The sequence below is a fragment of the Sinocyclocheilus grahami genome, unplaced genomic scaffold (genome assembly GCF_001515645.1).
Source record: "Sinocyclocheilus grahami isolate Dianchi unplaced genomic scaffold, SAMN03320097.WGS_v1.1 scaffold487.1, whole genome shotgun sequence".
Lineage (NCBI taxonomy): Eukaryota > Metazoa > Chordata > Actinopteri > Cypriniformes > Cyprinidae > Sinocyclocheilus > Sinocyclocheilus grahami.
In genome coordinates this window covers 922,863-950,819 of record NW_015505666.1, presented here as the reverse complement: position 1 = coordinate 950,819, position 27,957 = coordinate 922,863, and the positions used below count along the sequence as shown (strand labels likewise).

General features: G+C 35.6%; 1 protein-coding gene across 5 annotated transcripts; it reads right to left on the bottom strand.

Moving 5' to 3' along the window:
* Nucleotides 1-339: 339 nt before the first annotated feature.
* LOC107553981 (MTSS1-like protein) lies at nt 340-27,957 on the bottom strand. 5 transcript variants are annotated; one of them, XM_016236332.1, is made up of 16 exons: nt 27,423-27,957; nt 22,292-22,353; nt 21,805-21,878; nt 9,501-9,585; nt 8,184-8,275; nt 8,016-8,090; nt 7,425-7,433; nt 6,328-6,485; nt 5,997-6,104; nt 5,814-5,911; nt 5,507-5,639; nt 5,334-5,408; nt 4,102-4,251; nt 3,679-3,840; nt 2,778-2,946; nt 340-1,700 (listed from the first exon to the last, which is right to left on the bottom strand). In XM_016236332.1, exons 1-16 carry the CDS (start codon nt 27,492-27,494, stop codon nt 922-924), a joined length of 2,301 nt encoding a protein of 766 aa, XP_016091818.1. In that variant the 5' UTR covers nt 27,495-27,957; the 3' UTR covers nt 340-921. The 5 variants fall into 5 exon arrangements, with proteins under 5 accessions (XP_016091818.1, XP_016091819.1, XP_016091821.1 ...); XM_016236333.1 differs by having other exon boundaries at nt 3,679-3,837; XM_016236335.1 differs by lacking the exon at nt 4,102-4,251.

Genomic DNA, 27,957 nt, shown 5'->3' with positions numbered 1-27,957 from the left:
GTACATAAATTGTGAAACAAATTCAATTTCAGCTGTAAAGCAGCTCTATAGAAGACAATCTGATTGTCATATGCAATAATTCAATTGTATTTACATTGTATTCCATGACATGATGCTACATGAAAGGAAACTATAGTATTACCATGATACGCATACATAAAAACGGTAATAGAATGGTACTTTGATATATACCATAGTATTGTATGAGTGACATATTCATATGCTACATAAATTAAGCAACTTACACCACCTGCTGGACATTTCTAAAATAGAACCCTAAATGTACCCTATGACATCTTCTCTAAAATCATCCACAAGTATTCATTCAGCAAGAACAAAAAAATTCTCTGGTCTAGTACAACTGATGTGCTTTATTTGGCAGTTCACAGCATGTGCGGTGATTCCATGAATTGTGTGGTCCATCTGAGACTGAGCTGCACGGTATAAGCAGTTTTATGCAGCTTTTCAGTTGAGAACAAGACTTTGGCTTTTTACAATAGTTACACGTGGGAACAGAAATGTCTCAAAAACATCACAGTTACATAGAAGTAACATTAAGAACATAGTCAATACAAATTGCAACTCCAAAAAGGAACAACCGGCATAACTAGTATGTTAATACACGTTTTAAAATTACATTCTCATCCTTCAGGCCACAATTTGTCCATCATAATATGCCCGTCAAAGAGATATTAGTCCAAATCTGAATATAACTACAACAATAATAGTTTAGATGAGTATAGTGTCCATACGCACTCAACATGTAACATTGACACTGGCCTTCTAGTTGTTCAATGCCAGATTGTAACACTGAAAAAAAATTTTTTAAATCACCATCTTCTTATATTTTTACATAATATATTGTTCCTCTTCATTTGGAGAGTCTGTAGCAATAGACTTGGCAAGAGAAGCAGTACTAAACTATCGCAAAATCCTTGGTGCTGATCTGTCATTGCAGGTCGCTTTTCTAAGACGCACTCCTCTACGGATGGTCTTCAACATGTCTCCTCCGTCCTGCTCATGCCCTTGATCTTGCTGGTGGCCCTGGCTGGCCCGAGGGTCTGTGGGAAATGGGAACTGGCCCTCACCGAGAGCATGAGCATTAGCGACCAGCTCGCCAATCTTCTCCACCAGACTATGGCGATTGGCGGCAAGCATCTGCTCTTCTTCTGAAGTGAATCCCGCAGCTCCAGTTTGCTGAGCATAGACACTTCCACCACCAGCTCCCCACGTTGGCAGACTCATTCGCTTGGGAGAAGCTTTGTAGTCCAGAATTTCTAACGATTCGTCATTGTACAGGTTTTCCTCACTTCCAGTGTGCTCAGGAGGAGGGCTGGGGAATTCAGGTGAGTCTGGGACGGTCGGAGTCTTTACAGGGACAATAGGTGGTCGTATAGGGATCGGACCCACACTGGATGGAGTGCGTCTCACATTTGTTTTAGATGAAGGGGTTCTACGAATGGTGGCTGTTCCTGAGGCTATGACACCACTTCCTCCTCCTTTGCCATTGGTTGTTGGGGCTCCCTGGGCAGCCAGTGCTCCATGCAGCCCTGCGGTGCTGGCAGGCCGCTTGGTCTGGATCATACGGCGGTAGTTCTGAGCCAGATTGCTATGGCGAGGGACGGTGCAAGACTTGTTGAAGTCTGTCTGTGCGTCGTTATCAGCGTCGCCATTCATGGAATAACAATCATATTCAGATCCTGCAAAGAGAAAATGGGAAGAGAAGATATTACTCAACTCTCTCGGCCTTCGTGCAGTGGATTGTATTTGTGTGTGTTTTAGGTCTATTATTAAAATGCTAATAGTTTAATAAATGTGGCTGTGTCTAAAAACATAGTGAGATTCCTATTTAGGCAGCATTTTAAGGCGTAACAATCACACTCCCAACCCAACAACTGTTCCAGAAGATAAGATACCTTGTAATTCTAAAGCTGAAATTCATGTATCTATCCCATAATGCATTAAGATAAACTTAACAACAGAAATGTTACTGTATACACTACTGATGGGTTTGGTCAGATTTTTTTATGTTTTCGAAAGAAATCTCTTATGCTCATCAAGGCTGCATTTATCTGATCAAAAATACAGTAAAATGGTAAAATTCCAAAATAAATTTAAAATAACTGTTTTCTATTTGAATATATTTTAAAATGTAATTTATTCCTATGTTGGCAAAGCTGAAGAATATTGAGCAGCCATTACTCCAGTCTTCAGTATCACAGAAATCCTTCTAATATTCTAATAATCTTTTAAGCTCAAAATAACAGCATTTATACTATTATAGAAATCTTTTGTAACATTATACATTTCTTTGCTGTTACTTTTGATCCATTTAATGCATCCTTGCTGAATAAAAGTAAGAATTTCTTTTAATTAATAATAACAAATATTCTTACTGATCCCAAACTTTAAAAAGGTAGTGTACTTATAGTTCATTCATACTGAAAGATATAAACATAACTTGTTAAATATGCTGTATTTAAATTGTTTATTTTATTTTTAATGATTACATTATTTGCGTGTTATGCATTTTAGGTTTATTAGAGTCTCGTTTCGTGTTGAGTCCACCATTCGAATCCAGTGAGGGGTATTATTTGTAAGCTGTATGGAGTTTGTATAGCAATCCAGTCACTTTTGTTGTTTAGTTTCAGCTAGTTTTTGAAAAAGAGCCTGTTGGCAATCTTTTGCGTGTGTAAATACGTATTTTTCTCTGAATGAAATGGACAAGTGTTGTAAATGCTGTACGTAATGTGTTTATGTTTGTGTGTGTATATTACCCTGTGAAGGGATAGTGTCCTCTGAACATGATGGTGTCGTGTTCTGTGTGCTGTATCCACTGGAGTACTGCAGAGAGTCACAGCTGCTCTTCTGCTGCTGTTCTATACTAAGCCCACGAGTCAGAACCATAGCCAGCTCACTAGCAGCGGATGACATCGGCTTACCATGCTAAGAGAAAAAGAGAGAAAATAATAGATATGTATGTACACTACCAGTCAAAAATCTGGTTCAATTAAGATTTTTTTTTATGTTTTAAAAAAAAATTATCTAATGCCCTGCAAAATAAAACAGCAATACTTTTAAAATTTGAGTACGATTTAAGTTAAGTTTTCTTTTTTAATACATTTTAAGATGTAATTTATTCCTGTGATGGTAATACAAATTCTTCAGCATCATTACTCCAGTCTTCTGTGTCAGAAATTATTCTGCTGATTTGCTGCTCAAGAAACATTTATTAAACATTATTAACAATATTGAAAACAATTGCTTAATATTTTAACAATATTTCTAATAAGTAAAATAAGCATTTTGTTTATTATTTTTAATAATTGATCATAACTAAGCACCAAATCAGCATATTAGAATGATTTCTGAAGGATCATGTGACACTGAAGACTGGAGTAATGATGCTGAAAATTCTGCTTTGTCATCACAGGAATAAATTACATTTAAATTGAAAAGAGTTATTTTAAATTGTAATCATATTTTACAATATTACATTTTTTTCAGTATTTTTAATCAAATTAATGTAATCCTGGTTTTAAAAGCATTAAAAAATAAAATCTGAATTATTCCAAACCTTTGACTGGTAGTATATATAATTATAATTATTCAAATCAAATCAAATAATAAAATTATTAAAATTGTATAGTTTATATTAAAAAAATACATTCTCAATACCTTTGCAGTGAGGTCTTTAGAATTCATTCTTGCTAGCCTATAAGGATCCTCTGGGTAATTTATTCCATTTCCTCCCACTCCACTAGAGGGCTCTGCAGTCTCAGTCCTGCGCTGCCCGGTTACAGCCGTCTGCTCATAGTGACCTGCCTTTGACCAGTCCTGCTGCAAGAGGAAATTTTTTTTTAAGGTCATGGAAATATAGCCAGAATAGGACAGGACCTGCTTATTTAGTAGCTGTTTATTTTAATAACATTTTTTTTAAAAAACAGCAAATTTGAGGATGTTGGTTAACAGTGAAAAGCGGATGATAAAGAAATGAAATGGGATGAGATAAAAACAAACAAATTAAAACTAATAATGTTTTATAACAGAAGATAATAAAGCAAATAAAGGCTGACCGAATGGTCAAAATGAAAAACAAACCTTCCAGTAAGGAATCTTTGATGTGGGAGAAGGGGAGTTTGATCCTGGGGATTGGTTATAGGAAGGGGACGCAGGAAGTATGTAAGAGTGAGGCCTGATGGAGTCATTAAAACAGTGAGCAGGGCGAAAGGTAGCAAAGGATGAGCCGAACTGTGGAAACGGAATGACAGGATGGCCCAATCAAATACAGAAAACATCACACAAGCTTCAGTGAATACCCCACACCAAATAACAGTGTAATAACATACAAAAATCAATTAAATTAACCCTTTTATGCATTATATATATATATATATATATATATATATATATATATAGGAACTAAATTCTAATGTAATTTTATAGAGCTCATATATGGACATTGTGCTTAAGTGTTAAATCAAAGAAATATGATAACTTAAGTGCAAATTATGAAAAAGGAAGAAATGATGACAAAATAATTCTGTCTGATGTAACAGAGCTCAATCGTGAAAGTTTAAAGGGATCCTATTATGCTTTTTCACTTTTTCAACTTTAGTTAGTCTGTAATGTTGCTGTTTGAGCATAAAAAAGATCTGCAAAGTTACAAACCTTAAAGTCCCATTCAAAAGGAGATATTTCATTTAACAGAAATCACTTTTGAAAAACTACAACGAACGACTCGTTTGGACTACAGTGCGTATTTTCGGGGATTTGTGATATCACAAATACTGACGAATGGGATGAGACCTGGTTGAGCTGCACTAGAGAAGACAACGAGTGTTATCACTATGTCGGAAACATGCTAGCTTTCCCAAAGCAGACGAACTTGGAGTGGTTACAATCATCCGGGTTTAAATCGCGCTCAAATTGATTTGATTTTGACGCAATATTTACACTGAAGCTCGCAGGCGGCTATGGTAAGGGGCATGACATTTCCCGAGCAGGCACCGAGTGCTGCCAATCACAACACACACTGGCCCAGCTAACCAATCACAGCACATTTCGTATTTCAGAAGGCGGGCCTTCATTTCATACAGGAACTATTCGTTCATGCCAGACTGGGGAGAAAGGTGTTGTAATAATGTAAAATATGTGAAAAATAATGTGTTTTTCGAACAACCTAGTACGAGAGCCTGTTCTAGCACACCCCCAAAACAAAATCAAGACTTTGTAAAAGAGCATAATAGGACCCCTTTAAGATGTTGTGGGCGAAGAGACTAATTAATCAAATAATTTATTAATGGCATTTCCTGACTGAAATTAATACTTACTACTGTGGGAGAGCCGCACTCACTGACTGACTGACAGGTTTCTGAAGCCTCTGAGGATGCAGAACTGGATGACTTCTGTTTACCAAAGATAGTTCAAAATAGGTCAGTGAAATGGATGTGGAAATAAGCATTAAAACGAAACAGACAAAAAAAACGAAACAACCGGTAAAGACCTGGCTAGTGATGTCAGACGGCATGGGGGAGGGAGGTTTGGAGTGTACATTGGCATCTTGAGAGACAAATCCAGAATCATGAGAGGAGACGCTGCTCAGGCGATGAGCGCCACCTGGTGGCAGATGCACCAAACTGAGAGGAACACAAGGAAATTATTAGTGTTACTCTCAAAACTAGCAAATAGCCAAATAAGAATATCCAAATGCAACCCAGAATTGTTGAGACTACATATGGCTTAACAATATCATTATAAAATAGTAACTGACGCAAAATATTAATTGTGCTAAAAAACGGCGAGACAAGCACCTGCAAAGGCTGCTCTTCCTAGATCCAACACTACTGGGAGAAGAAGGTGGAGTCTGGTAGGACCAGTTATAGTCAGACCCCTTAAGATCCAAAATCACCTAGCGGAAATCAGAAATAATATATTTTTTATTATTGATATTTGAGTATGTATGTTAAATGATTTTCATATATGTGTTTAAGCACCTGTTCACTGGCCTCTGGGAGTTTATGTGGGTCAGTTGTCAACACAGTGAGGTCATCAATAATGGCCTGGAGGTGAGTAGCCTCTCCCAGCATGGCAATTTCACCGATCTGAGGAAAGAGGTTAATGCCACTATATTGTAAATAGCAGCAAGCACTCCTCTCTTTCATTCAAATACATACATAGGGGAGAGTGGGGCATGTTGTCACTTGATGTTTTTTTTCCCATAAATACATAAAATGGATATTTTAATTCAGTAACTTTTACAAGTAAATACATTTTTATTATATATTATCTAGAAGTAACTTCAGACCCAGAGCCGTTCATTCTCACCACTACAGGCTGCAGGAAGCTGATGAAGGTGCAGTAGCGTCCCCTTTCCTCCAGAAGGGCTCGGCGCACAGCCTGCTTCTCAGTCTCCTCCATCAGAAGGTACATGTCACTCACATCCTGCATGGCACTGTCCAGCTGTGGCTTCAGTCCTCCTCGACCTGAGACGAAGAGAAAGAGAGATACCGTGAGAGGCAATAAAGCAGTGTGTGGATGAGCAATCCATGAAAGGAAAATTACACTACTCTTCAAAATCTGGGGTGAGTAAGATTTTATTCAGCAAGGATACTTTAAATGGCTGTTCTTTTGAATTTTCTATTCATCATAAAATCCATAAAACATTAAACAGCATAACTGTTTTCAGCATTGATAATAATGTTTCACCAAATCATCATGTTAGAAATGATTTCTGAAGGATCATGTGACACTGAAGACTGGAGTAATGACTGCTGAAAATTTAGATTTACCATCACAGGAATAAATTACATTTTAAAATATATTAATAAGGGAAACAGTTTTTAAAATATCAGTTTTGCTGTTTTTACTGTATTTTTGATCATATAAACTAAAGCCTTGGTGAGTATTAGTTCATTCTTTTAAAAACATTAATAAATGTTACAGACCCCAAACTTTTGAACAGTAGTGTATGCTGAGATGCACTGAAAATGCATATTTTAGCATTTTAACACATGAAATGTTTGATGTAGATGTCAACACATATGTCCCATGGGTCAGCACAACCAAAGACAGATTAGGGTGGATAATGTCAACACAGCAACCAGGCATTGTCAGGCTTCATGCAAGGAGACCTTCATGGCCATATAATGAAAATAATAAATGACACAGGGTTGATGCTATAAATCTAAACACACTGCAAATATTGCATGATTGTGCGCTGTGATTTCACAACACAGATGCTTATTATGTCTGATGGAAAGAATGGCAATGAGATGAGCACGCTTTGTGAACAATGGAATTTTGTGTTTGAAGAGGACACTAAAACATTCTCATTAAAACACATGATGAAATGAAATCAATGTTAGTCATGCTAAATGTGATGAACTATGATGGAATGAACCATGAACTGCCTGAATACATACCTGGTAGTTCTACAGTTTATAAGCAGAAGCCAAGCCAATCACAGTATGAAAGACAGAGAGAAAAATAGCATTGCCATGAAGAAATTGCAAAGGTGTGAGGGAATGCAAAGGAATGAAATCGCAAGCGAGTCTGTTGCCTCACAACATTTATGATACATTGCACTAATGTAATTATACATTTTCCCCCCTCAACATTCTTCAAAATACCTTCTTTTATGTTCCACAGAAGAAAGGAAGTCATACAGGCTTGAAACAACATGAGAATGAGTAAATAATAACAGAATATTCATTTTTGGGTGAACTATCCCTTTAAAATCAATCCTCCACTAGATGGTGGTACACGTTACTGATCACCTTCATCTAATTTAATAGGGTTACCGTGACCTTTTAACCTAACCTAATTAATCTTGGCATCGGAAAAAGTAAGCATGCAAGAGAGGGGGTTGAGTTAGAAAAGATCCCAGCACGACACAACACATTTCACAAATAATTTAACATACCAAATGCAGTAATACTCTGAAAATAAAGCACAGAGAGAGTGTCAGCGAGAGGGGAAATCATTGTGCTGACAGAGAGAATAAAAAGACCAACCTTTTCTGGCTTTCTTCTGCAGCTTTATTGTGTCAGATGATTTCTTCTTGATCTCCTGCCTAGAGCGCTTGTACTCTGGTGAACAGAAGGAAGGTGTAAATTCACAGACGATAGTAGTGCAGTGAGTATGAACAGGTTTGCATATCGACAACTGTCAGTCAGTCCCACCTTTGGCATGGTCTTTATCAAGCAGGGCAGCTGTTTTCTTCCACTCTTCTATCTTGTCTTGGAGTGGGGCGATCATTTTTTCCATTAGAGCACTGAGTATAAATTAAAAATGGCAAAAATGAAACAATAGAAATAATCCAGTATTTTAAATGGCCATCCAACATCACAGTATCATTAAAGAAGAACAAAAAAAAAATGAAACTCTATGTTTATATTGGAAATATATATGAATTTTGATTGTACTACTGGTCACATTTTGGAATAATTACACTTGTTACACATGTTTTTGGGGAAAAAAATCTCTTATGCCTAAGGCTGCATTTATTTGATCAAAAATACATCAAAAAACTGTAATATTGTGAAATAATATTACAATTTAGAAAGACGGTTTAATAGTTTAAAATGTAAGTTATTTCTGTTATGGCAAAGCATAATTTGGTGCTAAACTATTAATAACGGTTTTTATTTATTTTCAGTGCTGAAATAGTTTTTACTGCTTAATATTTTTGCAGAAACTGTGAAACATTTTTTCAGGATTCTTTGATGAATTGAAAGTTCAAAAGAACAGCATTTATTTGAAACAGAAATAACTCAACCCAGCATTTGAATGGTAGTGTATTAAGCAAAAACTGTTTTCAACATTGGTAATAAAAAGTGTCTCAGCATTATCAGCATTTTAGAGTGATGAATAACACTGAAGACTAGAGTAATGGCAGCTGAAATTCAGATTTGCCATCATAGAAACAATCACATTTTAAAATATACTAAGACAGAAAACAGTTCTTTTAAATTGTAATAATATTTCGCAACATTACTGTTTTAGTGTATTTCATTATTAAATAAATGCAGCCTTGATGAGCATAAGAGACTTCTTTCAAAAACATAAAAAATGTCAATTACTCAAAAAATTTGACCAGTGGTGTATACACACTTATACAGTATGTACCACAAAAATTAATAAATTAAAACAACTATATGGGAGCAGTGTGAAGATTTTCTCCTTTTGTGTTCCACAGAATAAAGAAAATCATATGAGTAGTTTGGAATGAAATGAGGGTGAGTATGAGATGAGAAAATGTTTTTTTTGGGGTAAACTATTTCTTTAAGGTCAGCATTTGAAATCTGTGAGCGGTGAGCTAATTTGGTCTCTCTGAAGACAACACATTAAAGCCTTAGGCTGACTGATCCATGAATGTTTGCTTATCTCCACAGTGGAAAATCAATGCCTGGCACAGACATAAAATCCTGTCTGTGCCGTCTGACTGGCGGGGAGCAAGGCATGAAAGTAATCACGCCATGGATGGGTCGATCACTCACTTGGTGAAGTGGCGTAGTTTGGCCTCGATGCTGCGGTGTCGCATGCACATCCGGGTCAAAGTGGAGCCGATATCCCTGGTGGCACCTGACAACAAGACAAATGAATGTTAAATAAAGAAATAAATATGAAATAAGAACATTTTGAGTGTCGATAATCAATATTTTCGAAAACACTTTAGACAAATTTGTCCTCATATAGATTTTAATCGCACATATAAAAATGAAAAAAATGTGCGATTAAAAAAAACTAATCAGAAACACAAAGGCGGGCCCATTAAAGGAAAAAGTATGTGCTGCTTACTCAGCGAAAATGCTAAATAATTGCACCATATTCACAAGAGACAGAACTTCAAAGACCACAAATAGAATACTTCCTGAACTGAATGGTTCTGATCCATCAAGAAGTGCTCACTCGCTTGGAGACCTTGAACACAATTACTTAGTGTTAACTTTCCTCTCCAGCCAAGTGTAATTAAAATGGGGTCTTAAGCTATAAAGCTCAGCCTGCCTAGGCCTTAACACAACCAGCTTAGCTAAGATTTCCCCCAATCTCACAGCCAGATCAGTAGGTTACACAGGCTAGAAGGGCCAAAGGCTCTACTTACAGAGTTCAAGGGGCCAGTGGATATAAGGGAACATCTGACTGATTATGATAACTAGGGATGGGAAACGTAAAGCACTAAACGATTCTGGTATTTACAGTGTTCCACTTAATGATTCTGGTTGGGGGTGCCTATTCATTGCCAAATAATGAAATGATTTCAATATGAAATACATTTTTTTTAAATCTTGCAAAAGATCAGTTTGCATGAACAACAATACCAAACAAACAAAAATGTTTACCTATTTCATTCATTAATATTTGTAAAAAAGTACATAATGTGAATCTTTAGATACATGTTGTCTTATAAACGACCAGTCACACGGATTCTACACTGATTGTCACAGTTGTAAGTTGTATATTTTTATATTTATGTATATATAAAAGCATTTTTATGTTTTTGATTCACTAAAAAGAACTGGTTCATCAGAGTCATTCATTTGGAAATTGGACTACACTTGTGTTGTTTTTGATTCACTAAAAAATGGCTCATTAGATTTGTGCATGTCATTTGTTCAGGAATCAAACTATACTGGTTGTGCTGCTGTGTGTGTTTTTATTCACTAAAACAAACTGGCTCATTAGTCATTTGTTCAAGAATCAGACTACACTGGTTGTGCAGTATGTTTTTGATTCACTAAAAAGAACAGTCTCATTAGGGTAATTTCTTAGGGAATTGGACTACAGACTTGTGGTACCTTTGAATAAGCATTGCAGCAAAATCCATCAGAGTATTTCATTCGCAATGGTGGAAGAATGCAAGAACCAATAATGGAACCAAACATCAAATATCTTTAAAAAAGCAAAACAAATGAAAACTGTCTGTCAATTGCACAAGCTTTTAAAAGAGATGAATTATGTCATAGGCCTAGTGTTTTTGTACATCAAATATAAATTTGTGTGTGTGAAATAAGAAATAGGAGCAGCCCAGAAGAACAGTACTCCATCTCTCCATCCAGCCAGGTCCAAAGGGAAAAGGAGGGAACCTGGTAAAGGGATATCCCTCCATTCTTCCACTCTGTATCTGCCTTTCCTGTCTGCTTATGTTTCCTAAACACCATTATTACAGGAGAGAATGGGAGAGGCCGGCAATAACCTGCCCTCCTATTACCACACAAACACACACACACACACACACACACACACACACACACACCTGAAAACCTTCAAAACAAGCAGCCTCTTACATGAGAGTTCATTGCAAAGAGGCACGTCAGTTCTTTTGAGACTTCAAATATGAAAAAGATTTTTAAGTTCTTCAAACCAGTGTTATTTTAGTATCACTATTATAGATTTTGTTAATATTTTGAATTAGATGTTATTTTTTATATTTTGTTTTCATTTTAATTGCAGTAAAATTTTTAGTAATTTTGTTGCATTTAAAAAAATGTATTAGTTTTTTTTAAGTAGTTTTTAAATGTTAGCTTTTAGTTTTAGTGTATTTAGTTTTAGTATTTAGTAATTGATTATTGTAGTACTTCAGCTTTAAATATAAATTAGGGATATTCCCTGGCAACTAGCTGAAATAAAATAAAGTTTTTTAATATTTAATTTCAGTAGGCTAAATGTTTATTTCAAATAATATACAGTATATATATATTATATAATATTGTATAATATTGTATGTGTGTATATATATATATATATATACACACACACACACACACACACACACACATATATATATATATATACACACACATATAATATTGGTTTTAGTTTTATTTGTAGTTATGATAATAATGATAATAACGATAACGATCATAACCCTGCTTCAAATGAAATTCTATTTGATATATGACATATTTATTTATGCATTTTCTTCAATCAAATCAGCACTATAAAAAGCACCAGTGCCTAAATGACGAGTTGTTTTACTTCTTTCAAACTGGAGTTTTCACAGTTTGTCCCATTGGGTGGGACACTGACAGATTGAATGGTGGCCAAACCAGGTGACAGTTAAGAGGAAAGGAAGGTTAGCATATATATATATATATATATATATATATATAATATTGGTTTTAGTTTTATTTGTAGTTATGATAATAATGATAATAACGATAACGATCATAACCCTGCTTCAAATGAAATTCTATTTGATATATGACATATTTATTTATGCATTTTCTTCAATCAAATCAGCACTATAAAAAGCACCAGTGCCTAAATGACGAGTTGTTTTACTTCTTTCAAACTGGAGTTTTCACAGTTTGTCCCATTGGGTGGGACACTGACAGATTGAATGGTGGCCAAACCAGGTGACAGTTAAGAGGAAAGGAAGGTTAGCCATCTGAATCATCGGTCAAAGGGCTGTAGTCAGGAAATGATATTGCAAAAAAAAAAAGAAAAGAAAGAAAGAAAATTCCCTGTGTACCATTTGGCTCAGACCCACAGGTCCATCCCATAGTGTCTGTCTGAGAGAAAGGCCCACTTTCAGTACACAGTGTGCTTGTCCAAAAGCGCGAACGTCTCACATCCTATGCTCAAAGGTCTTTGGCAAGGCAAATCAAGTTCAACTGGTGTTGAGACATAACAGAGCTGTTCCTGAGTTGATCTGTGCACACACACACACACACATCAATTTGCATGGCTCAGTGCAAAGTTCACATCTGCACTGTCGCTCAAAAGCGAAGGCTTTATTATCTCAAAAACAGACCTTCTCGACGTCATTGCTACAGTCGAGATGATATGCTACACAAACACACTCACACACCTGCCAGCCTCCTCTTCCCTTCCCTTGAGGGATCAGCTGACAGCTCCATCCTAAAAGCGTTCACAGACTTCCTGTATCCAGGAGTCCCCTGGCCTCCCACCCTGACTCCCACACTTTCGACTCCCACAGCCTTTCTTCACATCACATAACGCAGAGGCTTCAGATGCTCCATTCAGCCAAACTCTCACTGCCTCCAACACCTGCCCACGACTGGGAAGCTATTTAGCAGATCTGTGAACCCTTGAGGAACTGCTCATGTGATCAACTGCTGTTTAAAGGGATAGTTCACCCAAAGATGATAATTTTATCATTGCCATTTACTCAACCTCATGTTGTTCCAAACCTGTGTGACTTTCTTTCTATAAAGGAACACAAAGGAAGATATTTTCATCCATAGAATGGAAGTAAATGACAACAAAATTTTCACTTTGAACCTGATATTGGTGACCTCAGTTGAGAATGAAAATTGAGCGTTGAGCAACTTATACACTCTAAAAAATGCAGGGTTGTTTCAACCCAACTTTGGGTCAAACGTGGACTAACCAAGCATTTTTAAGAGTGTAGCATAACTATAATGTTAATTGTTCACAATAACACCAAGAATGTGCATTATGAAAGGGAACAGAGCTCACTGCATTACTGTCGTTTTGTGATTAAAAGTGGTGGGAGACGAGAAAAATATTTGGTTCTAGCCACCTTGACAAAGAAACTAAACGTGACCTTAACATTATTTTAGTCAAAACATCTGATAAAGGAACAGCCTTCACATCCATCTGAACAGAGAAGCAGCTTCCATGGGTTTCTGACTCTCAGATGTGCCCTTTCGCTTTCTGAATGGATATGTGTGCAGGTGCAGAAGTAGTTGGCAGACACTCTTAACAGAGCCTGTGAATGGCTGGCACTGCAACAGTTTGATTTTTCTCTGAAAATACTTTTATTTTCCACTAATGTCACTTGAGCAGTGCTATAATTTTAGCTATTTACTCTGAAAAAATTATACTTTGGACCAACTTAAAAAAATACTGTAATTTATTGCAGACCATTTTATTTGTTTTTCTAAAATTATATTTTTTGTTTTTGTTGAAACCTTACATTTTGATTTAATATGAATTGAAAATATTTATTTTCCCAAAGACAAAAACATGCATACAAAAATAAACAGATTTATTATAAAGACCATACTTAATCATATTTTCTTTGGACATAAGTCAAAATATTACTTATTGTAAGTCAGTGTCATTTTTTACAACTTAACTTCACCATAAAAATTATTAGCTATAATATGTAAGTAGATTTTTTACTTAAAATGACACTAAAACATTTGTTAGTCTGTTTAGTGTTTAATTAATTTAGTTTACTTACGTAAAGCGTGAAAGTCATTAATGTTTATTCTGATGTCTTTTTAATTTAAAATATTTATCATATTTTCTGCAAGTACTAAAGAATCCCCAATAATTAATAAAACCCGCAATAATTTCTGCAGTCAGTAAAGCTAGCCCTAGAAAACTAGAAAATACTATTTAAACAAAATTGTTGATTTTAATTATTTTCTGTTGGGAATATTATTTGCTTTTAGACAACCAAAACAGGTTTAAACCAGAAACCATGATTTTCTATTAGACCAATATAAAAATACACTTTGAATAAAATAAAGTTTGTTCTTTTGCAGTGTTTTAGCAAACTCACATTTGGTCCGACTCCATTCTGAATCTCCAATCAAGTCTTAATGGATAAAATGAAGTCTTGCCCTCAGAATATCTAGTTTCACTTGGAAATGCACCACATTAGAAAAGTACAGTGGGTTACAAATGAGGATTCACTTTACATTTAATAAATATCTCTTTGGGGCCACTATAGTGTGGGATCGAAGAAAACATGAAGTGCTGAGATACTCAATTCTTCTAGCGTTTGTAGCTACAAATCACGTTTTTGCTGAAGAAAGCCTGCATGAAGAACATTTCTGAGGGTTACAGGCAGACAGAAATCAGCTTGGAGAAAATCAACAGCAGTTCAGAGTATGAAAAGACAATGCAGAAAAGCTGAGCGGATGTGGCGGAAGACGAAACTTGAAATACACTATAGCATATATAAAGACAGCCTTCGTACTTTCAATGTGGAACTAGGCAAAGCTAGACAGTCATTCTTCTCAAACCTTATAAACAGTAAATTAAACAACACTCGCACTCTTTTTGCTAATGCTGAGAGACTGACAAACCCCCCAAATCAGATTGCCAGTGAAATGCTCTCCGACAGCAAATGCAATGAGTTTGCTTCCTTCTTTTCTGAGAAGATCAATAATATCAGGAAGGCGATTAGCACATCCCCAAGTTATGCAGAGGTTAGACATATTCAACCACAATATCAAAAAGAAGATACTATGTCTGCTTTTGAAGAAATTGATAGCAAAATTTTGGAAGAAATAGTACAGCACCTTAAATCGTCAACATGCTATCTTGACACACTTCCCACATATTTTTTCAAAAGGGTGCTTAACTGTTTGGAAGCAGATCTCTTAGAAGTGGTGAACGCCTCACTTCTTTCTGGGACTTTTCCAAACTCCCTGAAAACTGCAGTTGTTAAACCCCTTCTGAAAAAAGAGCAATCTTGATAACACTCAATTCTCTTTTCATTAGGATGTAGAACATAGTGTTCTGTTCTTTTAATATTTTATATTGTTTTCAAGCATCTGCTCTTGGCTTCAACAGCTGAACGTAACTGATTCCACACTAAACGTGTCGATTCTGGAAGATTCTAAATGAACTCCAAGTTTCCTCTCTATTGTGAATAATATTTGTGGTAAAGACTGTTATAAGGACTCAAGGATATAAAATGTGTGCTTGCTTTTACTAAAGACAAATAATGAAAGACTGAAGCTTAACAGCTGTTGGTTCTTCATTCTGTCTACATTTAAAGGAATAGTTCACCCAAAATTTTGTAATCATTTACTTATCCTCATGTTGTTCCAAACCTGTCTAAGTTTTTTTTATATATGTTGACCACAAAAGAAGATATTCTGAAGGATTTTGAAGAACCAAACAGTTGTTTGTCCCCATTGACTTCCAGAGTAGGGAAAGAAATACTATGGAAGTCAATTCATCAAAATATCTTCTTTTATGCTCAACATAAGAAAGAAACTACAGGTTTGGAATGACATGAGAAAGAGGAAATACAAAATTGATCTGCGCTTGGCTTCAACAGCTGAACGCAACTGATTCCACACTAAACGTGTCGATTCTGGAAGATTCTAAATTAACTCCAAGTTTCAAGTTTCCTCTCTATTGTGAATAATATTTGTGGTAAAGACTGTTATAAGAGGCACTCAAGGATATAAAATGTGTGCTTGCTTTTACTAAAGACAAATAATGAAAGACTGAAGCTTAACAGCTGTTGGTTCTTCATTCTGTCTACATTTAAAGGAATAGTTCACCCAAAATTTTGTAATCATTTACTTATCCTCATGTTGTTCCAAACCTGTCTAAGTTTTTTTTTATATGTTGACCACAAAAGAAGATATTCTGAAGGATTTTGAAGAACCAAACAGTTGTTTGTCCCCATTGACTTCCAGAGTAGGGAAAGAAATACTATGGAAGTCAATTCATTAAAATATCTTCTTTTATGCTCAACATAAGAAAGAAACTACAGGTTTGGAATGACATGAGAAAGAGGAAATACAAAATTGTCATTTTTGGGTGAACTATCCCTTTAAAGCTTCCCCTCATAGCAGGATTGAAAAATAATGCCATCATTAATGTAATATTGAATCCTTACCAATACCTTTTTTATAGACCATGATACATGTTAATAAAATCATAGTATCACCATTTTAGACATCCAAAAACCATGGTTGTTGTACCACAGCACAATGTTAACAAAACCATACTGGCACAATATGTAAAAACCCATTAAATAATTAATAAATAAATGTAACTGCTTAATAATCAAATTATTTAAATAAATATAAATAATTTAAATCGTTAAATAATTATAAATAATTATGAGTGCTTGCTTTAACTAATGATAAATAATGAAGGACAAAAGATGACTTTCATAACTGTTGGTTCTTCTTTTTGAATAACCTTACACGTTCCCCTTTTCACAGTAATGAAAAATAATACCATCATGGGTAAATAATATTGTTAGAAAATAACATTGTCATAGTATATTACTGAATCATCATTTCAATAAAAACATGGCATTACAGTCTCAGATAACCAAATACCATGACACCATGTTGCAAAACCATGGTACTGGCACGTTACATGGCCAAAAACAAATCCATGGTAAGCCATTGATAAAAATCCAAAAAACCTGATGTTGCCATGGTACATATTCAAAAACATGTCAGTTTCATGCGACCATGTGCAAAATCCACAGTACGTTTTGTTACTGAATTATGCAAACCTGAGGTTCAGAATCCATCTTTATGCTAACCGTTAATATGTACGCAGCATTATTTTATTATATACTATATATATAGTCATAGAATAAATCTACACCAGTATACAACATAAATGCAGCAAGTCTAATTTAAGCAAAGGTAATGGCCACATATAACCTTCCTAAGTGCTTAATAAATCAGTTGGGACTGGGAGTTGTTTGGTGACCCACAGACCTGATAAAAAGCTAAGTTAACAGAAATGGGTGAAATGAAGCAAGAGTGAATCTGGCGGTATAATCTCCAGTGCCAAGTAAGGCAAATTCTTGCCCATGCCCCACACTCCAGATGGCTGGCACGGATACATGCCATCTGCCAGTCCAGAGCTGCAGGGAAGATTAGCAGCCCACTGCATCCCACTGACACACACTCGCACTAACATGCACAAACTCAGTCTGTGTGTCAGAACAAGGTAAAGAGGATTACACATCTCTGCCTCGCCACTGCAAGCCGGGGCGAAATCGCTTCCAAGCTCCTTCCATGTATAGACATAAGTACTCATACAGTATACATATGCTGAGAAGAGCCTGTCATCAGCGTGGATGGAAAACACACAAATACAGACCCAAGAGCCATCATTAAAACACACCTCACCCCGATCCCATGACAGAGAGGTTTGTGACCATCTCCCATGGCGCATCTCTCACAACATAAGAAATTACCCGCGGGACTAACTATACACTTACACAACTAAATCACTATGGGGTGGTGCAATGCATAGTGCAAGGGCTGACATCATATAAACACATTGACTTAGATGTGTTAATAAAGATCTAGATGAACAAAGCATGTATCATTACATTTGACTTGTGTTCCAGTAAACATCCCTCCTCTAGCATTCATCACTGGAAGTGAATGTAAGCAAATTCTGTTCTTTTTAGAGGCCAGACGTCCAAATGCAAGTCAAACACAGACATCAAACACTTCCACGCCTGTCTAACATGTGCACTAATAGACTGCCCACATCTGCTCTATAAAAAACCGCTGACCATGACGCCATGACTATTAAGATCACAAAAACACCAGAGTGCTGGACTCCTTTGCTATAAAAGGCAGGGAGTCGTAATAGAAGGGAAAGGTATAAGAAGAGAGAGAGAGAGAGAGAGAGAGAGAGAGACATTATGTAATTTTCTTTCATATTGACATTCCCTGTATTGATATTCTCAAGCCTACTAACACTTAACATACTAACTGTCACTAAAAAAAAAATTCTCCACTGAGATGAAACTTGATGAAACCTTAATAGTGATCAAAACGGTGACATCCAGGCAATCATCAAGATGAATCATGAACTGGTTAATGTTCATAATGTTCAATCAAAGCATTGATTAATCTTAATGAATGGTAATTTCTACATATAATGATACATATACTGTCATTTAAAGGTGTATAAATGAACTAATATATTATGAATAAACATGAAATAATAATGAACAATAGTATGTTTATTTATAATTATATATTCTAATGTAATATATTAATATTTAAATTATTATAACATTAATATAATATAATATAATATAATAAATTAGCATTAATCTAGATAACAAAATGCTGTAATTATTATATTATATTACAATATTCTATTCTATTCTATTCTTTTCTATTACATTATAGAAATTTATATTTTTTTATTAACATAAACCAATTGTTGTTGATTGTTTGTTCAGGACACCTGCATAAATAAAGTAAATCTTATTGTAAAGTAATAGCGATTCACTTATATTCAAATACTTTAAACGTTCAGGCCACTGAAAGGCTGTGTGACCGTCTGGACTGTGTGCGATTATGGGCCTGCTGACTGGGGTGATGGGGGGAAGAATGTGTGTCACTGGAAGCCGGTGAGACGAGAATCCATCTGATGTCAGTGTTTAAGTGAGATCTCCAGTTGTGCCAGTGCCCCCAGCCTGTCCCTAATTCAAAGAGAACGCATGCCTACTGTTGCTGACACTTAATACCAGGGATTATATGCTGCCCTCTCATTGGTGTAGAGTAGATATCATTTCAGTGAGGCACTACTGGAAACTAAAAAACAAGGGCATCACAAAAAATAAATATAAAAGCAAGAATCTGGTAATGAATTCTGTTCTTAAAAATAGGACATTACCCAAAGTTCGGTGTATATTGTAACTACTTGTAACTTTTATATCGTCGCAAAGTCATAAACAACAGCCAGACAGGGTCAGAGGTGAAAATGCTCCAGTGACAGCCATCCACTAAAATTATTGACAGTTCACTGAACTAATTTATGGCAGTGCTGTATGTTTGGAGTCCGAGCAGAACAAAGCGCTCCCGCAGGACAAATGGAATCAATCTGGTTCACTGGCATCTGGTAATAATTCTGAACCGGGCAGAAGGGTGAAGGTGGATAGGTAGCTGTGTTGCGGGTAAAGACTTTGCATTAGCCTTTACTAGACTGATACAAAACTAAATGTGAAACTTAAGTTACTTTTTTCCCCGACATCTCTCCCGTCCCTGTATTGAGAGAAATTGGGAGTGAGGTGCAGAGGCAGAGGCACTTCCTTCAGCATGAGGCTTATTCATTTCACTTTTGATGTGAAAGGGCCTTTACAGTTGCCAATAATATAACTTTTCGGCTTTTTTGTTGTTAAAAAAATTAATAAATAAATAAGCAAGCCAAGTCCAGCCCAGCCCAGCCCAGCCCAAGTGACAAAAAGTAACGCAAAAGTAACAATGCATTACTTTACATAAAAAGCAACTAAGTAATGCAATTAGCTACTTTTTCAATGGAGTAATGTAATTTTGTAATGCATTACTTTTAAAAGTAACTTTCCCCAACACTGGCTGATATAACCAGCTGCTAAAAGTTATGCAGGATAAATAAAATAAAACAATTTAATTTAATTTAAAAAATATATATATTTTAGGCAACATATTTTAGTTGTGTCAGCAAACATTCTGGCAATAAATATACAGTATATATATATGTGTATATATCGCCAGAATGGGGTGGGTGGCATAACTTTTTATTCAACAATTTACATTTATTGCAAATATATTGAAAAAATAATATAATTGATTTTTAAAAAATATATCTAAAAAATAGATACTGGAGATGATCACAGCCCTGATTAAGCCTGTCTAACAAGCACAAACCAGTATCTAAGTTCATAAACTGAAGTGTCAAATAAACTATTCCATCATAATTTCTCTCCCACACTAAGCAGATATTTAAAACCAGAGCTTTTTATGTCTGTCTGGTTTCTGTGAGATATCTGTAGTTCCTGTGCAAGTGCTGTAACCTTGCAGATTTTGGTAGCCAATAGCAACCGGTCCCTTTGTCTACTGTGGCTGGTCGGCGCTTATACACACAAACCCACGCACACTACATGGGAAATAAAGATCCAGTGCATTCAGCGCTTGTGTACATATGGCGAAATTTACAAGACAGATACAAATGAGTAATTCAGCTCTAGGCCGACAGCTATGCCTGACCCACATTCTTTAACCGTGTGGATGAAGACTAGATTTGCTTGGCCTTGTCTGGTCCCTGCAGGCAGTAACTAGAGGATTTTAATGGCACAGGAAGGATTCGGTTTCAGAGATTCAATAGCAGCCAGCTAGAAGCAGAATTGAACTATGATGAAATATGTCTCTCAAGCCATTTCCTAGTTATCAGAACAGACTCAAAGTGACCTTTCTGATGTATTCATATGAAAGAAAACCAGACAAAAATGAAAATCGCAACACGGCTTAGTCCACATAGGATGTGATTTAATTAAATAAATATATGTGCTTCGTGTTTCAGAGTAAAGCACAACACTGTGTTTTCACGTGAGCATCTCATTATCTGCTAGTGTTTGAAGCATCTCAGAGCATCTCGGTTTGCAGTAAATGCTGCTCCACACAAACTCCATCTCAAGTTTGGGTTGATTTAACATGCGTTTGGAAATGCAACATGTGCCTACCATCTTTCCATACTTGTAATAAGAAGCACTTATCAAAAGAGAAGCTGGGCTCCCTGCAGTTTTAAAAATGAAATGTTTGAAAATGAAAAAAATAGGATAAATATAATTTTTCTATGATATTTGTAATAATTTTATATTTGTAACATTGTATAAATATTTGTATTATAATTTTACAGTTGAAATTATTATTATATTTTTCTTAAATACAAATTTTTTATTTAACATTTTAATATTTTTATTTTTTAGTTAGTAGTAGTAATAATAATAATAATAATAATAATATATATATATATATTTTTTTTAAATATATGTTTTATGTTATAGCCATATTGATTTACACAAAAATTCACAAAAATTTGGTCAAATCAGGCAGCCCTTCAAACAAGCAGCAAACCTGGAATTTTTTATCACATTTTAAATCACAATTGCAATTTAGCAAATCATGCATAAATCATTCCCCAAATCATGCAGACCCACTTCCAACTTCCTTCCGATGTCATATATAGGGATGAAATGAAACTGTGCAATTTGACTATATGCAAAAGTTTATTATAGTCACCCAAAACAGTCAACAACCTGCAACTCAACAACCGTTGATCATTGTGATCTCAACATTTTAAATGTACCTCTCGTGTTGGTTGCCATGTCTGCCACCTTCTGAAAAGCATCCAGAAACGCTGCAACCGCCAACAATGTGGTTCTGTGAGGGAGTAAACAGCAAAACATTTTATAGTCATCAGCGCCAGTGCTGATTAGGAACAGCGACAGAACTGCTGAAAATCAATCTGATTCACATCTTGAGAATGCAGATTAAGGCCCTGTCCCAAACGAAGCGCTTGATGTGAACTTGAAGTGAATTTGATGCTGTGAAGTCCATGAGGCCTGAGGGTGTCTCATTTGTCATTTTATGATTCAGAATCAGAAGAGTGCTCATTCGGCATTTTGTCAATCCCACACTGGAGCAGACTATTACCCAACACCCCATGCAGCTAAATGTAGACTGCACAGGTGGACCGCAAGGGTTGAGGGTGCCATTTGGAACAGGGCCTAAGGTGAGTATCAATATCTCCGAAAAGATGAAAGAAATAACGAATAAAAGACATCTTAAATTACCTTAGCTGGGAATGTAGTTTTGTGGCCTTTGCAATGAAGTCTTCCCACACTGGGTATGAGTACTACAGGAATGAAGAGAGACATATGAGAGAGTTAGTAAGCACATAAACCTCAACACTAAACTGTACACATACAGGTACTACAAAACACAGACACATTCAGAACTCCATGTACCACAAAGAGAGCAAAGCACTTCAGATGAGGACCAGATGTCTCGCTGAATACAAACATTCATGACACTCTTCCATCTGTTTTGGAAGAACATTCTCTGCAGGAACACCAGCAACATTTTGACCAGGTGTGCTGATCCTGTCTGTCATCATGACTTTATATGCTGTTGAAATGACCAGCATATGTTGTTACCCAACATAGGATGCTGGTGTCTTCACAATTGGCTTCTTAAACATTGTTCCAAACTTGCATGGCTTACTTTCTTCTTTGAAACATAATTGAAGACATTTTGTCTCAGTGTTTTTTGTCCATATAATCAGCACTAGTCAATGGGCTCCAAAACTGTTTGGTTACCAACATTCTTCAGAATATCTAAGTCATACAGGTTTGGAACGATATGAGGGTGGGTAAATGATGACGAACATTTCATTTTTGGGTGTACTATCACTTTAACAAGCTTAACCAGAAACACTTCATTGGTCAAGAAGAACCTTTATAAAACATTAAGAATTTTCATTCCAAAATAATTATTTATCATCACACCCCAAGATGCATCATATACAAAACAACTGAAAAACAGCTTTCACATTGGATCAATTCAAGAGAAAGTCTGTCTTTAATAAAGTGAAATTTCCAGGGACAGGAGGGAAGAATCTTTTTTAAACTGTGCTGACAGCTCTTGTTAAGAAACTGGAGAGGTTGGGATAAGGTTGTTGTTACATGGGTCTCTGATGACCATGAGCAAATGATCTTTCATTCAGAGGTTAAGACGTTTATCTGTTTGAAAATCCTTTGTTTCTATACACATTTGTGTTTTAAAAAATTGGTCAAAACTGCTGAATAAGTGCATTCTTGCATTTTTGCTGACACAACCACTAAATAGGGAGATATGGTAGAAAACCTAAGATATCTACTGTAAACAGTGGTTTCTTATTATTTCATAAACAAATAAATAAATGCAAGGGTGTCTGATTTATTTTGGTTGTTGATGTTGGAATCTAGGTTTTCTTTTGTTTAGGGGGAAAAAAATTTAACTTTGCTCCACAGCTCACTGTGCAGCTAAAATTTCACCCTTTAGTTACACACAATCTCTCTTTACTCTGCTAAGAGGTTTGTGTGGTGTATGCAGTATAAAGCATAAACATATGACTAGAGTATAAAAAAAAAGAACAAAAATATATTATCATCCAAACGTTTAGGGTCTATAAGTCTCTTATGCTCACCAAGGCTGCATTTATTTGATCAAAAAGTAAAAACAGTACAATTGTGAAATTAATACAATTTAAAATAACCGTTTTTATTTAGATGTAAAATGTAATTTATTCCCATTCTGAATTTCAGCAGCCAGTTTTCAGTGTCACGTGATCATTCAAAAATCACCAAGAAACATTTCTTATTATTATCAATGTTGAAAAAAGGAATATTTTTATATACCAGGTTAAATACCAGAAAAACATCGAAAACAACAACATTTACTTAACAATGTAAAAGTCTTTATTGTCATTTTTGAACAATTTAAAGTGCTTGCTGGATAACAATATCAATTTCTTTAAATAAATAAATAAATCTTACTGACCCCAAACTTACAGTATGTAAGGTACTGTACACAAATAATTCAAGAAAACAGTCAAAGCCTGGTATATTTAAAACTCACAGGTGGTTAATTAGCTTTCAAGTAACAAGGACAAGAAGGACACGAGGAGATTGAGACTGAAACAGACGAACAAAGAAGGTTGTTGCAGGTTAAGAACAGTCTGCAGATACTGGGATCAATTCACTTATTGGCCGTAACCAACAACAGCTTAATTCAATAATATGATAATTTGATCATTTTTATAGACAGAATATATTGTTGTACCTGTTTTACTTTTTTGCTTTAGATAAACAAAAACATCATCACAGTTTTAAATATTTAATATATCTGATCTGCTTTAATTAAAATATGAATATAAAATATATCAAATCAGATCGTATCGAATCAGTATCACTATTAGTTAGTTAGAAACTTGTCTAGAAACTAGTCTTTCCCGCTAAGCATTAAAATATAATTAAAATGTCTTGCTTTGCGATGATGAATAAAAAACTTTTTGGTATTGTAGCGAATTTAGCTCACAACAGGAAATATGAATAATTAACTCCAATAAACACAATAAACAAAATAACAAAAAGTCATAACATTTCAATACAAGAATGAAACTGTGACCTTAAAGATGTTATTTGTCATATTAGCCCTTGAGTTTATCTGTAGTAATTAAGGCTATCACAGTTAAAAGCTCGCAAACACCATTGCCGAAAAATAAATTCAAAATGTTATTAAAGTTTTTGCACAGACCGAATTTTTTATGCTGGAGGATTTCAAAAAATGTAGGCTATATAAAAAGTATTAAAATGCCCCATTATGGATTTTTGAAAATTAGCTTTTCATGCAGTGTGTAAAACAGCTCTAAGTGAATGAAAACATCCTGCCAAGTTTTAAATCTGAAAGTGCACCGTGTATAAAGTTATTGTCTCTCAAATGAAAGTCAACTCTGAATCATTGAAACGAGTCGTTTTTAGAACGAATCCCAAGCCGTTTCATGTTGACATCAACATGAAACATTAGCATATTGCCCGCCCACTTGTTGGTCTGAATGAAAATGCAAATTCATTCTTTGCCACTAGGGCTTTTGGAGCTAAAAATAGCTGTTTCCCCGGTAACGGCTGTAAAGAAAGCAGCAATGTGCTCACAAACGCTGCTTTATCAGGCATTACAGGCTTGATGAAATGAAAATGAGACAAATCGGACCAATCACTGCAGATTAGCGTCACACAAAGGAGGGGTTTGGAAAAATGAATCGTTAAATGAATCGTTTGGGAGTCGTTGAGCAAATAAGGTAAAAAATAAATGCATATTATAAGACAATGAAAGTGTTTTTTGACCTTGCATGCATGTCAACCTGTTGTTGGGGACTCCCAAAACCAAAATATGAACATTTCATAACCCATAATAGGGGCACTTTAAATTAACTGCTTTAAACAGATGAGTATAATTATTATTTCTTATTTAATTTAATATTAGTTTAATTCTATTTTATTTTTGAAGTGAAAGCAGCTATGTTTGTGTGTTTTATTTCATATTATTCTAGCAAAAATAGCTGTCCTAAACCTTTGGCCACAGCTGTAAACTCTTTTATAGATCTTGGTCTGCCAAGTGAAATCACAGAGTAGAGAAATTCTACAATATGCAAATTTTTGAAGAGGAGTTTGCCCTACCTATGCACATCATCTCTGACATTACGACACTCTCCGGCTTCACCATCTTTACGAGTGTTGATATACTGCATGTCAAACAAGCTGAACGTTGCCAGGGTTTGTCCCGAGCCAAGTCTGGAGCCGTTCACAGTATATGAACTCCAGATCTGGCATCTGGCCACTGAACTTCAGTCAAACGCCAACTTTCAGCAATAACATTCACTACTGGAGCCGCATGAGAACATGGAAACCATTTATGGAACAGTACGTGTAACCACAGGGTTCTGCTCCAGCAAAGCAACAGGCTGGAAAACGCTCCAAAAAAAATCGCAAATAGGCCTAGCTGTAGGAAAAGCAGATCATATCTGAGAAGTGGCCATGAGAGGTTTTGTTACAGGAGAACAGATTAAATTAAATTTATCGACAACAATGTGCAAAGACCTTGGATCTTTCATCAACAACAACATCCTTCATCCTGAATATTTAACAAAGTATTTTTAAAAAGAGTGTTTTTGATGACATTACACAATTGGATTCTGGCTTTTTTTTGTAAGGAATATAACTACAAATGTTTCTTCTCAAATATATGTGGGTAAAGAAAATCCAAATAAATAAATAAGAATAAATGGTGCAAATAAAGATATCAAATATTTACATGCCAGGTAATAATATACCTTATTGATTTTAGTAAGGCTATACTGTACAAAATAGCCACTGTGATATTTAAATCAATCAATCCCCAGATTTCCCATAATTAGAATTAGTTTTTCACCATCAAATAAACAAACTTTCTCCTCTGTCAAAAATAAATGTCACTATTATGACTTTTTCTAAATGCATGAATACCAATATTTTACATACTGTATTCTATACAAACAGCTATTTAAAAGCTGTATTTGATTCTTTTTACTTCACTAAAATCACAACAAGGCTTTGAGCAAGTGAGAGTTTAGTTAAGCTCCACATTTAAGCTCACTCTGATGCATTTCTATCTCTTTACGAGCCATGCGTAATCCCTGCACATTAACATAGCTTTCAAAATCATCAATAGAGGGTCAGCCTGAGAGATATTCTGACTGGAGTCCAAAATAGAGGTAAACGTCTTTTGCTCATTGGACAACTAATAGCTAGGCAGACTTTTAGTGCACCATCTTCACATTTGTAAACGCGAGGACTATGTCAAGTAAAATGAATTGGGTTAAAATGGGATTATATGGTTTTTGTAAAAATCAAACTACACATGAGCCTCTCTAATGGATATATGAGACAGACAATAACAGACAGACAGTAGGAGTAGTGAATGTATTTGACTATCAAAACATAATTTTACATTTATATTTAAGCATGGAAAAGTGGGTGGTGCCCATGCGTCATATAAAAACTATTTTGGATAAAAAGAATTGGATAAAAAGAATTCTGAACATTTCTAAACCACTAATAGATCTATATTCAGTGGAAAAAATATTTTCTCTCATTTTACTGTATTAATCGTATGTTTAGCGCAAAATAAAATGCACAGAAAAAATGCTTTAACTTATAACAGGTTTTACTAACATCTACAAAAGGGTCCAATTCTCATTTCACAACAAAGCCCTCCATGCTGAGACCCCCATGCCATTAATCACAGCATCAGTGGTGCAGGCAGCTGGACCCCTGATGAAAACAAAGGCAGTAAAACACAACCATCTTTTTTTGCTAAATATCTGCATCAATAAAACAGTCGTGGTACCTTCATATCGTTGACGATCGCCTGAAACAATCCACCCAGAGCGCCGCACTCCTTCTCCACACTCTCCATCATGTCACCAAGCCCTTGATTGTTATTATGCTCTCAATGAATGAACAAAACAGATGAAATGTTCTGATCCAAATAAGCTGATTTCGTCTTCAGGAAATGAGATGAAAGTGGTCCATTACATCCTAATACAGACCTCTTGTTGCTTCGGATGCAAATGTGAGCAACATGCAGCAGATGTCGGCAAAAGGAAACAACAATTGAGGCTGTCGGGTGGCTCTGTGGCCGTTATCCAGGGAATGAAGGCTGGGGTCAAAAGATCTGATTCTCCCCTCCCAACCCCCGGTTTAGGATACAGAGGACGGTTTGGGTATCATACTAACATTCTGTGCTGTCAAATCCGCGTGGACGAGAGGTTTCAGCTTAAACAGTGCCGCTGTAACACTGTAATTTGGATGAAATAAGGAGTCGAGTGATGCAGCGAAAGACGGACGTGATATTCTAGCCTCCAGGTTGGTGGGCGGGATCT